The sequence below is a fragment of the Esox lucius genome, chromosome 17 (assembly GCF_011004845.1).
Source record: "Esox lucius isolate fEsoLuc1 chromosome 17, fEsoLuc1.pri, whole genome shotgun sequence".
Taxonomy (NCBI): Eukaryota; Metazoa; Chordata; class Actinopteri; order Esociformes; family Esocidae; genus Esox; species Esox lucius.
The window spans coordinates 39,998,170-40,013,928 of record NC_047585.1 but is presented as its reverse complement, the minus strand read 5'-3'; the positions used below and the strand labels follow the sequence as shown (position 1 = coordinate 40,013,928).

At 45.1% G+C, this 15,759-nt stretch overlaps 1 protein-coding gene across 15 annotated transcripts in view; it reads right to left on the bottom strand.

The window, feature by feature from the left end:
• Positions 1 to 15,759, bottom strand: part of LOC105024778 (histone deacetylase 7) — a 61,034-nt gene that overhangs the window by 8,102 nt on the left and 37,173 nt on the right. For 14 of the 15 annotated variants that reach the window (XM_013138111.4, XM_013138113.4, XM_020055329.3 and 11 more), the window contains 8 exons: positions 15,085 to 15,218; positions 12,356 to 12,476; positions 11,671 to 11,720; positions 9,997 to 10,104; positions 9,432 to 9,487; positions 6,433 to 6,520; positions 5,864 to 5,983; positions 3,888 to 3,985 (listed from right to left, as the gene is read on the bottom strand). In XM_013138111.4, coding sequence (XP_012993565.3) covers positions 3,888 to 3,985; positions 5,864 to 5,983; positions 6,433 to 6,520; positions 9,432 to 9,487; positions 9,997 to 10,104; positions 11,671 to 11,720; positions 12,356 to 12,476; positions 15,085 to 15,218 — 775 coding nt within the window. The remainder of the gene's footprint in view (positions 1 to 3,887; positions 3,986 to 5,863; positions 5,984 to 6,432; positions 6,521 to 9,431; positions 9,488 to 9,996; positions 10,105 to 11,670; positions 11,721 to 12,355; positions 12,477 to 15,084; positions 15,219 to 15,759) is intronic. The other variant, XM_013138112.4, reaches the window with a different exon arrangement.

The following is a 15,759-nucleotide window of genomic DNA, read 5'->3' as shown; positions in this document are numbered from 1 at the left end:
AAGAGACACCAAGAAGACAAAAACAGTCAACCAAGATGCAAGTCATCCGTTTAAAAGGCAGACGGGGTAATACAGTTTAGGAACACACATTACGTAACATTTAAGTCATTTGACAGACACAGTATGTCATGTGACTTAGTTGCACACACTTAAATACTTTTCAGATGTCGGTGCAAAACTTAACATAACAGAAGTCGAAAACGTAACAAAAGATGGCTACTAGATTGAATTCTCAAACTGACAAGGACAGACGTGTTGTTCTGTCCTTGAGCAAGGCAGTTAACACCAATTTGCTCCCAGGTCGTTGCTGTAAATGAGATAACTTACCTGGTAAAAAATAAGAGTAAAAAAAAACATTCTCCAGTGTCCCAAGTGAATAACTTCCTGTATTTGGTGATGACTCTTTAAAGGACTTCACATTCAACATGTTAAGGGCTGATGGACCACAAAACCTACTTATTGTTTTACTGTGCGTGACGTAAAATGTACAGTAGACGTGACATCATGTTCAGTGGACTGAATAAGTATTCACCCCCTCTTGGACCTTTTCTACATATGTGTGACTGAAATGTATTTAACTGTAACTTTTATCCAGAAATAACGTCTTAGATACACAGAAAATAAAAACATTTATGGACCCATATATTTACTTCATCTGCCAGACTTAACGCATGTTCCAAACACCTTTGGCAGTGATTACATCTGTTGATCTTCTTGGGTAAGTCCATAAAAGCTTTGCATACCAGCCTTGTGAAATATTTACCCATTGCAGCATTCTTTGCACTCTAACAACGTGTTAGGGGGAAAGGTCATGGCCGGACAGCAATTTTCAAGTATCGTCAAGGATTCTACAACAGATTTAAGAATGAACCAGATGTCTAGAAGGTGGCCATTACTAAAGGGAAGTTCACTGACCACTTCCAAATCATTTCTCAGTAATATTAAAGTGAGGAAACCTTCACTGGACTTAATCTAATAGAACTCGATTGATTGTTCTTTTCTCGCGCGCAGTGACCAGGTCCACACGAGTCACCACCAGGCTACATTCATGTCGCCAAATGAACTACGGTACATCAACGTTGGGTCAAGCTGCCAAGCATCCCAAAACCATCAGGGCACAGGGAGGATATGACGATGACCATGGTCTATATTTGTCTTCTGGGATGACTCTTCGTCCTCCCCCCGTTGCTGCTTGCCAGTGCCACGTTTGATTCCCTCCCTCCCTCCCCCCACCCCCCCCCACTCCCCCCCCCCTCTGTCTTCCTCCGGCCGGCAGTTCAAAGCGCTTCAGTGAGCGTCTGTTTCGCATTAGTGGCTCGTCCCTCTTCTCACGTCACTGACAGCCAGCCATCTGGGATCCATTGGGCTTAATTACGCCGCCTTTGGATTCCCTAACAATGCCCCCCCCCCCCCCCCCCCCCCCCAATACCTCCCCGGCCTGCTCTACCAGACCTTGCAGCCGGGCTGTTGGAGTGAGCCCCCTCTTTCACACACAGAAATGTGCATGCACGTGTACACGTAGAAATACATACTGGTGAGCACACACACACACACACACACGAATACTCGCAATCGTGCAGACCTACCCGCAAACACACACACTTCCTCTTTAAAACACAAGCTTTGCAGGAATCCACCACGCTACATGGAGCTCCATCAGTAAGAAACCCCATCTTGTCGGATTCTCCACCCACGGCCTGTTTACCTGGCCTGGCCCTGAATCCACACACAGCTCGTCGTCTCATCACTCTGGAGGAGCATACATGGTCATTCTCCACCCACGGCCTGTTTACCTGGCCTGGCCCTGAATCCACACACAGCTCGTCGTCTCATCACTCTGGAGGAGCATACACGGTCATTCTGCGACCCCGGCGACCCATTTATATTTTTTAGTTTGTGGCAACACTGAGAGTGATTTAAATGAATATTTTTGTAATACATCATTTTCATGAATTTCCTAAAATGTTGTTGTCAGTTCCACACATTATACATTACCGAAATGTAACGGTTGGAATATATAGCGGGCGATTCTTTGTGTACATTGTTGTCATATACATAATATCGTTTGAACATCGAGGAAGGAATTGTTGCCATAGGTTTGGAACAAAAGTTTTGGTCAGTGTTTCCCAGGGGATCCTAATCGAATGATACATAATATCTGAGACCGGGAAGAAAGCAAGATAGCCCTCTCGAATAACTTATATCCAATAACTTTTGGGGGGTTTGTCTTGGATGGGATATTGCCTCTAAGAGGGATCTTTGTGTTTGGTCATGAGGCAAGTTAGAGGTCCTCTGGTCTACTTACCACTACAACTCTAACTAGAAAGACTGCCAGTAAGATGTCTTCTTCTGAGGTAAATGCTTGCATTAAATTTGAATTGCCTTCTCCACTCAGAATGGGATCCTCAGATAAATGTGTTCAAATAAACAAATTACATTTTGCAATAAATTACTTGTGAAATAACTTGTAGTGATAAAACTAGATTTTAATCTGCTCTCCATCAGACAGTTGATGGATTTGGCTTAATCAGTGGTCATATAATTAGTCCAGAGACTGAGACCACAGCTAACCAGTTGATGTTTCTAGCTAGAAACTTCATTGAGAATTTGTCTTGGACATATAGTACAGGCTACATAATCATTCAGTTCCGATCTGACTAATAACATTTTCTTCCCTTGGTTTTATCATTCAGGCTGCTATTTTACCAAAACTATAATCAATATGGAAGAAATTGGGTCTGTTAGCTACTGAAAATTAACAGTGGGATTCATGTAGATTCAACCCAGTCAATCACACCATGTTGTTGTGAAGTCATCAAATTGGCAAATCATGGCGACATCCAGATTGTGACCATACCAGTTGTTTCTTGACACTTAAGTGGAGACCCAAGAAGAATATCGAAATGACATTTGGCTGCCGTTCCTGAAAACATTTACTGGGGAAACTTGTCCCTCAGCACAGACAGCCATGTCATTTCAGACCGTATTCCAACATTCAGAGAAAAATAGAAATACTTCTTACCCTTAATGATAGCAATAACCTACTTGGGGGGATTGGGATATACCGACAATATACCACATCTAAGGACTATAGAAGAAAAGCTGTCATGGTATATTGGAGATTTATCACAGGCCCTTGTGTCTTACTGCAACTTCCAGTACCTGTACATGTACACAAAACAAAGGAACCGTCCCAAGGTAACATGAGGTTAGGGAATGGGTACTAGTTTCTTTCATTCTTTTATGGAACCGATTAATCAACGTGCCGCCTTAAGGTCTCTCAGTGACTTAGCAGTCAGCCTGCTGCAAAGGGTGAGCAGTGAGCCTAGCATCTGCCTGTTGGAACGGATGGCCGCTAACTGTACGATAGTACTTTAACTGTTATGGCGCTTGACAACCTGGGCCCACCCACGCAAGTTTATGCACCCAACAGACCTCACAGACAGCTAATCGCCCGGCGGCGAGCCAAAACAGCAGACGAGAATGCTCAAAGTACGTCGCGCCGCAAAGCAAGCAGCTATTCATTCAGGGCTTGTGTCTCGGATGAAGAGGAAGGAGGACGCAAGGAGGAAACCACAAATCGGTGGCTCGGATTTACATCATGGCATGACGAAACATCAAACTGGTACAACGGACTCACTTCCAATGTGCATATTTCATCACAGCTGGCTGTTAACGCGGATTAGCCTTGACGTGAGAATTTGGTTTGTGACAGGCAAGGTGTATCTAATGGATGGTTGAAACTTTAGGCCTGGCCTGAGAACTCACCACCTTACAAATGAGAGAACTTATTTCCGAACTAGTTACTGAAGTGTGTTTCTAACCAGGCCCGCCCCGTGGACAGCCAAGTCGGGCCGGCTCAGGTTTCGCAGAACGTGAAAGGGTACCTGAATGCCGCCAGATATTCCACGTCGCCCATGGGGGGGTCCAGGCCACCGGTCCATGCCACGTTTACGTTGAAGCCCTCTCCTGCCGCTTCTCCCACCTGTGGGGACATTACGTGTTGTTCAATCATTTTCACGTAAATGTCTACATCTCTGCTGAAAGTTGTTGTCAAAATTCAGGGAGGTTCATGAGAAAGTCCTCGTTGAACGTTCACATACGAACCGTACTGACATTTGACAATGTGCCTCTGGGGAAAAGATGCACCACTTTTGAATGACATACGGGAGTGATTAAAAGATCTAAATGAAATGCAGCTGACAATTAATTCAAAGCCTCCATCAGCTATTTTGAATTTTTGATACAATTTGTCAACTATGCTTATAAATCACTAAGAACAACAACAAAACTACATGGACTCATTGTCTTCAGATTCAGTTTCTTGCTACATTTTAAATACCAGACCCAGTCACCACCTTGGGAGGTCTCCATTATTTGACCCAAACCCCTGGCCTTAAAATACATCAGGCCTTAATTTTACTGGGCAAGGGGCTTGTAGGGGCCCCAATTTGGGAGAGGGGAATGGATGGGCTTCATAATTACAATTATTATTAATTATTATTATCATTTAGGGTTTTATCAGCCTATTGGTTAGCATTGGTTATTATTATTGTTCAATTTCCTCTGTGGAAAGTTCCTGTGAGATGGTGCGGCATAGCGAGGTGAATTTTGGCAGAGTTCTGAATGGTTCTGGTCTGCACCACTCCATGCGTTGCCATGTCAACTGGTCATGTGTAATGTAGTGGGATCGTGGACGCTGCAAACAAAGTTTCTTGGGGATCAGAACAGACAGTCCGCGGAGGAGGAGAGTTTTAAAATACGGAATGTCCTGGAAAATTGTTAAAAATGCTTTGAAAACCTATTGCATTATCTCTTTTTACGTTGTTTATTTGTCATATTTTGGAAACTGGGCTAAGGAGTAAAGAAGGAGCTCATTATGGGGAAATATGGTACAGCGGGTTCGCTGATTATACCCGGAAATGCTGCTTGCAGCTTTAATTTGGTTTGCTATTATTTCTTTGTTTTTCATTAACGTAGCTTGCATTTCAACATAACTCTTCACGATTCAATGCTTCAATAAAACCTGTTTGAAAAACGTCCCTAAAACGCCTGCCTCTCTCTGCAGTCCTGCTAGCGGCTACGTTGTTTTGAAAACCTTTCCGCTATCAGCCAATGTCACGGTGAAGAGAGAGTGAAGACTGAGAGACACAGGATTGGCAAGAAATTGGGGCAATTTCCTATGCGTGTGTGTGTGTGTGTTTGTGGGTGTGTGTGTGTGTGTGTGTGTGTGGGTGTGTGTTTGTGGGTGTGTGAGAGAGAGAATCGAGTGTCTGAGTTGACAATGTGGACTGGATGTTCACAGGGCAAACTAAAAACACATGATCCACATGCACGGCCAACTAGTCTCACACACACCAACATACAACTCTCTCTTCTCTGTCTATATATATATTTATGTTTATATATGTACATTTATATAGTATATATATAACCATCACTCCATTGTTCATCTCGTCTTCATACCATTTCTTATTTTATCGTGTCATTGATATTCCTGTCTTTCTTTTCATGTTTCTGAGACAGTGGATTAGCCACTTCCTGATGTTACTGTGTGGTAGTCCCGGCGACGTCACTAAGAGTCCCTGGTGAGTTGTGTATGGCACGAGGAGACAGGTTTGACACACAACTCGGTGCCGAAGGTCAGGGGTCATGTAAGGCTAAGAAACATCCTAGCCAGCACAGCGTTAAATCAAGGAACACATGAATCAATGGTGACGTTTATGGGAGAATTTCTTTTTTTTCCCATTACATTTTTTGAGAGAATAAGAGAATCAGCACTGTATTCCAAACAAACACACAAATCACGTATTTGACAGACAGTTCCATCGTCCAGTGGGAGAGGGGGATGCATTGAGAATACCTCAGATGGGTCTCCGCTACCAGGGAAGAAGTTGCCGTTGTCATAGCGATGCAGGGAGATGTACAGCACGCTGGGGTCGTGGTAGAACACAGACTGGGTACCGTCGCCATGGTGAACATCCTGGACATCAAGAAAGGTCAAGGGAAGTGTTGTCAGACTTAATTGTGGTCATGTGAGTTTGACCTCGGTTCCACGGAATTAACAGGAAATATAAATGTCAACAGTTAAAATCACTCTGGATTTTTGCCTCACTTACATACATTAAACTATTTGTTAATAAATCAAATGTCTTTTATAAAGCCTTTTTTATAGCAGCAGTAGTCACAAAGTGCTTTCACAGATACCCAGCCTGAAACCCCAAAGAGCAAGTGTGTGTGTGCGCGTGTATGTATGTGTGTGCGTGTGTGTGTGTGTGTGCCCGTGTGTGTGAGACAGGTCCTGACACACGAGGAAAACAGAGATCAATGTAAATGCTGACACGTTGTGTGTGGACAGTGTTTGTGCTGGGTAAGCGAGTGTGTGTCTGTGCTCCGATCCCACGTGGAGACCAGTGACAGTAGCGGTCTCACCCAGTCCACAATCAGGATCTTGCTGATGCAGAGTTTGCGCTGGAGCTGCTTGGCTGCGATGGCAACAGAGTTGAAGAAACAGAAACCCCTTTGGAGAGACACATACACAGACTTATGAGGACTTACGTTACCACGGACACCGAAAGTAAAGTCAAAGCTTTTAAGGACCACAATATAGACACTATAAAAAAAAAATCATACATGTCATTCATATGAACTTTCAAAACATGAAGCTGGGAATGTCCTCACAACATGCCTATTAGACACTCGGGGAATGTCCTCACAACACACCTATTAAACACTCTGGGAATGTCCACACAACATGCCTATTAGACACTCGGGGAATGTCCTCACAACACACCTATTAAACACTCTGGGAATGTCCTCACAACACACTTATTAGACACTCTGGGAATGTCCTCACAACACACCTATTAGACACTCTTGGAATGTCCTCACAACACACCTATTAAACACTCTGGGAATTTCCTCACAACACACCTATTAGACACTCAGGGAATGCCCTCACAACACACATATTAGACACTCGCTCACAACACACATATTAGACACTCTGGGAATGTCCTCATAACACACCTATTAGACACTCAGGGAATGTCCTTACAAAAAACAAACGAGACAATAAGATGAAGGCCTTCAGTACTACCAGTGGACAGAGATGAAGGCCTTCAGTACTACTGGTGGACAGAGATGAAGGCCTTCAGTACTACTGGTGGACAGAGATGAAGGCCTTCACTACTACTGGTGGACAGAGATGAAGGCCTTCACTACTACCGGTGGACAGAGATGAAGGCCTTCACTACTACCGGTGGACAGAGATGAAGGCCTTCACTACTACTGGTGGACAGAGATGAAGGCCTTCAGTACTACTGGTGGACAGAGATGAAGGCCTTCAGTACTACTGGTGGACAGAGATGAAGGCCTTCAGTACTACTGGTGGACAGAGATGAAGGCCTTCAGTACTACTGGTGGACAGAGATGAAGGCCTTCAGTACTACTGGTGGACAGAGATGAAGGCCTTCAGTACTACCGGTGGACAGAGATGAAGGCCTTCACTACTACCGGTGGACAGATATGAAGGCCTTCAGTACTACCGGTGGACAGAGATGAAGGCCTTCAGTACTACCGGTGGACAGAGATGAAGGCCTTCAGTACTACTGGTTGACAGAGATGAAGGCCTTCAGTACTACTGGTTGACAGAGATGAAGGCCTTCAGTACTACTGGTTGACAGAGATGAAGGCCTTCACTACTACCGGTGGACAGAGATGAAGGCCTTCAGTACTACTGGTTGACAGAGATGAAGGCCTTCACTACTACTGGTGGACAGAGATGAAGGCCTTCAGTACTACTGGTGGACAGAGATGAAGGCCTTCAGTACTACTGGTGGACAGAGATGAAGGCCTTCACTACTACCGGTGGACAGAGATGAAGGCCTTCAGTACTACCGGTGGACAGAGATGAAGGCCTTCACTACTACCGGTGGACAGAGATGAAGGCCTTCACTACTACCGGTGGACAGAGATGAAGGCCTTCAGTACTACCGGTGGACAGAGATGAAGGCCTTCACTACTACCGGTGGACAGAGATGAAGGCCTTCAGTACTACCGGTGGACAGAGATGAAGGCCTTCAGTACTACCGGTGGACAGAGATGAAGGCCTTCACTACTACCGGTGGACAGAGATGAAGGCCTTCAGTACTACTGGTGGACAGAGATGAAGGCCTTCACTACTACCGGTGGACAGAGATGAAGGCCTTCACTACTACTGGTGGACAGAGATGAAGGCCTTCACTACTACTGGTGGACAGAGATGAAGGCCTTCACTACTACTGGTGGACAGAGATGAAGGCCTTCAGTACTACTGGTGGACAGAGATGAAGGCCTTCAGTACTACTGGTGGACAGAGATGAAGGCCTTCAGTACTACTGGTGGACAGAGATGAAGGCCTTCAGTACTACTGGTGGACAGAGATGAAGGCCTTCAGTACTACCGGTGGACAGAGATGAAGGCCTTCACTACTACCGGTGGACAGATATGAAGGCCTTCAGTACTACCGGTGGACAGAGATGAAGGCCTTCAGTACTACCGGTGGACAGAGATGAAGGCCTTCAGTACTACTGGTTGACAGAGATGAAGGCCTTCAGTACTACTGGTTGACAGAGATGAAGGCCTTCAGTACTACTGGTTGACAGAGATGAAGGCCTTCAGTACTACTGGTTGACAGAGATGAAGGCCTTCAGTACTACCGGTGGACAGAGATGCAGACAAATGCAGTAGTCACTTGCTACATTGATGAAAACATGATTACTACTGGGGGTGGATGCAAATACATTTTCAGTAGGTATATTAAAAGCCAAGCTGAATTTAAAGGAAAATCTTAATTTAAAAAAGCCAGTGTTTTAGGGGACCCCAGCTCCCTCTTGCGGCTCTCAATCTGAAACCCCCTGACAGGCTGAATGGTATTCAATATGTGCATGATAATGTGAGACAGAGAAGGTACGAAAAGAAAGTGTGGATGTATGAAAAACAACAGAGGAATGCTGAAAGAGGCCGTGTCAGCAGGAGTGTGAACTGTATATCATATCTGCTGTCCAAATCCTCTCCTCGTTATCGACACATAAATAACAACTGACAGCAACTGCTGAGTGCACACCATCACATGTGAACGCAAGCGCGCACAGACACACACACACACACAGATACACGCATTCATACGAACACAGCTGAATGTAGTTAGCCAACTAATGGCTTCTATTTAAGACTGACACACACACACTTTCACACATTTGGAGGTGGTATTAGAGGCAGTACGTCATGAGGGCTGGACATGAATTGAGCAGCAGGGTGGATGGCTGTCAGCCTGAGGCAGGTAACACACACGTACACACTGGAATTCTCCTGGTCTGGCCTCGACCTCCTGGATCCGCATGTGTGTGTTTTGTGTGTGTGTGTGTGTGTGTGTGTGGTGCAGCACTTACGAGGGGTTATTGTGTGCAGCATGGTGTCCAGGGGGCCTCACCACTGCAAAGCCATTCTGTGAGAAAGGGGATGCCTCTTTATTCCATCTGAACGCTACTCAAATATCAACACTATAAATTACAATTTCATTTATTATTCAGTGGAGTCAATAATCCACTAGCTGACATTCTGACCAGCTGAGTTAAGGGGGTTGACCATTCTGAACAGCTGAGTTAAGGGGGTTTAACATTCTGACCAGCTGAGTTAAGGGGGTTTAATATTCTGACCAGCTGAGTTACAGGGTTGACATTCTGACCAGCTGAGTTACAGGGTTGACATTCTGACCAGCTGAGTTACAGGGTTGACATTCTGACCAGCTGAGTTACAGGGTTGACATTCTGACCAGCTGAGTTACAGGGTTGACATTCTGACCAGCTGAGTTACAGGGTTGACATTCTGACCAGCAGAGTTACGGGGTTGGAATTCTGACCAGCTGAGTTACAGGGTTGACATTCTGACCAGCAGAGTTACGGGGTTGACATTCTCAGCACAACGGAGGTGACAATGAATGGCTGGCAGTCTTACCTTCAGCTCGCCCTGTGCCACCTTCAATGCCAGCTCTGTCACGCTTCCTGCTGCCAGTCGAGACGCTGTAGAGGTGTGTGTCTCATTCCAGACCGTATCATCGTCCACCTGACAATCCAAGTGTCCAGAGTAAGAACCACAGGGAGATGATTTGGGAACATTGAAGAAATGTGAAAGTGAATGGATTTCCGACAGACTGACAAGAACAATTCAGGTAATAGGTTGTGGATAGGACTGGATTGGTACAGTACTGACTTCCAAATTCTACAATGTTGTAACAAAATGAGGAGAAGCATAACTGATCAGGAGCTGGAGGGGGGTTGGAGGTGTCAGGGGTTACATTTAACACCACAAATCACTGCACCTTGGACCTGCTGATGATTATGATGGGACGAGGAAGTACTCCTGTAAGACTGTTCTGTTCTCAGATTCTGTCTCTCCTCTCTCTCCCTCTCTCTCTCTTTCTCTGTATGTCTCTCCCCCTCTCTCAGTCTCCCTCTCCTTCCCTCCTTTTGTTATTTCAAGTTTCAAAATTCCAAATTTCTGGCGGTTTGGCATGGCAAAAACAATGAAATCAGAGGAATTTCTTTTATCACCATCTTTGCCATCTTGTTCCAATCAACGTGTTTCAGCAGCCAAGGGCCGGAAATCAAGGCAGATCAGACGGCTTATCAACACCATACCAACGCCCTTCCTACTCTCATCCTCCCCTCATCCCCCACTCATCCCCTATCTTCCCCTTTCTCTTCATCCTTCAAAGTCAAACGTCTGTTTCCTTCGAAGAGACGAGCCCTCTCCCGCTCCTCCTCAGCTATCCTTCCCGCTTCTCCTCTCTTCCCCATCCTCACATTTTTTTTTTGTTCTCTTCAGTGTCCTCTTCATCAACATTCCCTCTACTAATCCATGATCCAGCTCTCTTAAGTGGACATATTGCTTCCTCCTGAATTTCCTCTCCTTCTGAAACACATTTCTCTCCACTCAACCAAAGGTCCCCAGGCACTCAAGGAGGCGCAATCCAGACTCCATGGTTATCAGTGCTGAACTCTCTCTTTCTCCCATTCTCTTCTCTGTATCTTTCGGTCCAATACTTTCTCTCATCTCTCACCTTCTCTTTGCCTTTGATTTCTGACTGGCGTTTCCTCCCTGTCCTGTTTCCAACAACAACAACCTCTAGAATGTGTAGTCCTATTAACCTAATTGTGTAATGAGGTGTAATCATGCATATAATGTTTGCCATTTTGTAATGTGATTAAATAAGTGGAGAGATTTCACATGACTCTTTAATTGTCTGTTAAAGGTCTGTTGAGATGTGAGCCTTTTGTACTGTATGTGTGTGTGCGTGTGTTGTGTGTGTATGTGTGTGCGTGTGTCTGTGTGTCTGTTTGTGTATACTTGTATTGCTATCAAAGTGAGGACCGGATTCAGTTTTACACTATTTAAGTGAGGACATTTTGGGAAAGTAGCTCAGACAATTTGACTGGCACTCATATTCAGAACACGTTTTGTAAGATTATCTTAACTTCAGTGTTAGGCTAAAATGAAGTTTAGGGTTAGAATTAGGCTTTGAGCATGTCTTACTTTTAGGGTCACTGTAGTGGTGTGTGTGTGTGTGTGTGTGTGTGTGAGTGTGTGAGAGAGTGAAGAGGTGTGTGTGTGTGTGTGTGAGGAACTCACCCCAAGTCCACCACATGGTAGCCTAAAAAACACCGTTTGAGATAGGATTCCTGCAAGAACGACATATTAATGACATCACTGATAATCATATACTTCACTAAAGGATTTGTGTTTGTGTGTGTTCTCCCATGTGTGATTATGAGGGCATACAGATGTGTGTTTACTGCCAATACATCCAAGTGAGTGTGAGGGTTTAACAATGTGTCAGAGTTGTGTGTCTGTGTGTTTGAAGAGGTGTGTGTGTGAGAGTGTGAAGAGGTGTGTGTGTGTGTGTGTGAGTGAGAGTGTGAAGAGGTGTGTGTGGGTGTGTATGAGTGAGAGTGTGAAGAATTGTGAGGTGTGTTTGTCTTTGTGTGTGAGAGAGTGTGAAGAGGTGTGTGTGTGTGTGTGTGAGAGTGTGAAGACGTGTGTGTGTGAGTGTGTGTGCGAGAGTGTGAAGATGTGTGTGTGTGTGAGGGTGAAGACGTGTGTGTGTGGTGTGTGTGTGAGGGTGAAGATGTGTGTGTGTGTGTGTGAGGGTGAAGACGTGTGTGTGTGGTGTGTGTGTGAGGGTGAAGATGTGTGTGTGTGAGGGTGAAGACGTGTGTGTGTGGTGTGTGTGTGAGGGTGAAGATGTGTGTGTGAGGGTGAAGACGTGTGTGTGTGGTGTGTGTGTGGTGTGTGTGTGTGTGTGTGTGTGCCGCACCAGCCAGCTTACGGTGGTCCAGTTTGAAACGGTTCAATGGGTTGGTGCCGTAGAGCAGGACATGATTCTCAGAGTGAACCGACTGAAGCTCCTCCAGAGAAGCCTTCCTGCTACGGATACACTAGAGAGACACAAACACAATAATAAAGAAACACATACATACATACATGTATACATGCCAATACCCAGCTACTCCGCACAGCCATTGAAGAGGAGTGGACCAACATTCCACAGGCCACAATCAACAACCTGATCAACTCTATGCGAAGGAGATGCGTTGCACTGCGTGGTCACACCAGATACTGACTAGTTTTCTGATAAATGGGGGCTCATGATATATATATACATTATGACCAAAAGTATGTGGACACCTGACCATCACACCTACAGTGCCGATTTTGCAGGTTTTCCCACTTACAAAGCATGTAGGAGTCTGTAATATTTTTTTATCATAGGTACTATTCAACTGTGAGTGATGGAATCTAAAACAAATATCCAGAAAATGACAATATTTTTAAGTAATTAATTAGCATTTTATTGCATGACATAAGTATTTGATACATCAGAAAAGCAGAACTTAATATGACCTTCCCCAGATCCTTCAGGTTTCAGGGCTGTCGCTGGGCAATACAGACTTTCAACTCCCTCCAAAGATTTTCTATTGGGTTCAGGTCTGGAGACTAGGCCACTCCAGGACCTTGAGATGCTTCTTACAGAGCCACTCCTTAGTTGCCCTGGCTGGGTGTATTCAGGTCGTTGTCATGCTGGAAGACCCAGCCATGACCCATCTTTAATGCTCTTACTGAAGGAAGGAGGTTGTTGGCCAAGATCTCATGAAAGATGGCCCCATCCATCCTCCCCTCAATACGGTGCAGTCATCCTGTCCCCTTTGCAGAAAAGCATCCCCAAAGAATGATGTTTCCACCTCCATGCTTCACGGTTGGGATGGTGTTCTTGGGGTTGTACTCATTCTCTTCTTAAGAAAAACTTTAAGAAGCGCTCCTGTTCTGTAAGAGCCGGAATTCTTACTGATTGGTAGGTGATCAAATACTTATGCCATGCAATAAAATGCAAATTCATTATTTAAAAATCAATCAATGTGATTTTCTGGATTTTTGTTTTAGATTCCGTCTCTCACAGTTGAAGTGTACCTATGATAAAAATTACAGACCTCTACATGCTTTGTAAGTAGGAAAACCTGCAAAATGGTCTGTAACCTGTAATCAAATACTTGTTCTCCCCACTGTATATGAGCTTGTTGGACATCCAATTCCAAAACCATGGGAATTAATATGGAGTTGGCCCCCACATTGCAGTTATATCAGGCACAACTCTTCTGGTAAAGGAGTGTCTCTGTGGAAATGTGTGCCCATTACGCCAAAAGAGCATTTGTGAGGTCAGGCACTGTTCAATGGGGTTGAGGTCAGGGCTGTGTGCAGGCCACTTGAGCTTTTCCACACCAACCTTGTCAAACTATGTCTTTATGGACCCCGCTATGTGCACAGGGGCATAGTCATGCTGGAACAGGAAAGGGCATTCCCCAAACAGTTGCCACGAAGTTGGAAGCACCCAATTGTCGGAAATTTTCTTTTTATCCTGTTGAATTACGATGACCTAGTCCAAACTCTGAAATACAGCCCCAGACCATCATCCCTCCTCCACCAAAATTTACAGTATGCATTCTATAGGTAGTGTACTCCTGGCATCCGCCACACCCAGATTTGTCCATCAGACTGCCAGATAGAGAAGTGTGACTCATCACTCAAGAGAACACATTTCCACTGTTCCAGTGGCGGTGTGTTTTACACCACTGCAGCCAACGCTTGGCTTTACGCATGTTGATGTGAGGCTTGCGTACAGCTGCTCGGCCATGGAAACTCAGTTCGTGAAGCTCCCGACACAAAGTTATTGTGCTGAAGTTGCTTCCAGAGGCAGTTTGGAACTCTATGGTGAGTGATGCGACAGGAGATAACTGATATTAATGCACTTCAGCACTCACTGAACGCACTCAGTGAGTTTGCGTGGTCTATCACTTCGTGGCTGGGCTGTTCTTGTTCCTAGACACTTTCACTGCAGAATTATACACTACACAATTATTATCACTTACAATCGACTGGGGCAGATCCAGTAGGGCAGAACTGTCAGAACTGACTTGTGGCAAAGGTGGCATCCTATTACAGAGCCACGTTTAAAGTCACGGAGCTCTTCAGCGTGACCCGTTGTACTGCCAGTGTTTGTCTATGGACATTTCATCACCTGTGAGCAATGGGTGTGACTGAAACACCTGCACTCAATAATTAGTCGGGGTGTCCACAGTTGGCCATAATGTGTATATATAAATATTTTATAAATAATACATAATTACCCACAATCACACACTAATAAATGTGATGAGGACAAATACAGAACCTCACAATCACACACACCAATAGACACCCCGTCACAGTAGGAGGAGGAGGCTGTAATTCCTGGGTGGAACAGCAGGTGGTGTCAGTGTTCCCCATAGGTGGCACGTTGTCTTTGAACTAAGCTGCGCTGTGGCATTCACTAAGTGTCAGTGTACAGTATGCCTCTTACACCTGTCGGCCTTTCAGGATCTAAACCAATTACAGCCGATTTCTTTGACCTGCTGATTTCTCCGGACCACAGACCGGAGGTTGAGAAACCCTTGTGAAGCAAAATGTAATACTATACAGAAACACACACACACACACTACTGTATGTCATACTTCACACTGATTCCGGAGGCCTCTCTCCTGCAGTCTAGACCAGATGCTTTGGATTCTCCCAGCATGCTCGGCGTGTCGACTGTTGTCACCACAGGTGCACTGGTGTTTCAGCATCTGAGAGTCATACACCAGGCCTAGACACACGAGCACAATCACAAACACACACACAAACACGCGCGCACACACACACACATTGTGGTTTAAAGATTAGATAGTCAGTTATCCAACCAGCCAGTTACCCCACACATTCTGACAGACAAACAGCAAACCAGCCTGCCAGACAGACAAACAGAAAACCAGCCTGCCTGACAGACAAACAGCAAACCAGCCTGACAGAGAGAAATACAGCAAACCAGCTTGCCCGACAGATACCGCAAACCAGCCTGCCAGACAGACAAACAGAAAACCAGCCTGCCCGACAGACAAACAGCAAACTAGCCTGACAGAAAGAAAAACAGCAAACCAGCTTGCCCAACAGATACCGCAAACCAGCCTCACAGACAGACAAACAGCAAACCAGCTTGCCAGACAGACAAACAGCAAACCAGCCTGTCAGACAAACTGATAGATAAGTGGATGGAAATACAGAAGAAAAAAAAAAAAGTGATTTCTGCGTAAAACATTTACAATGGTTCTGGACTCCAAAAGGACGTGACCAATCAGTTTTTTGGAGGT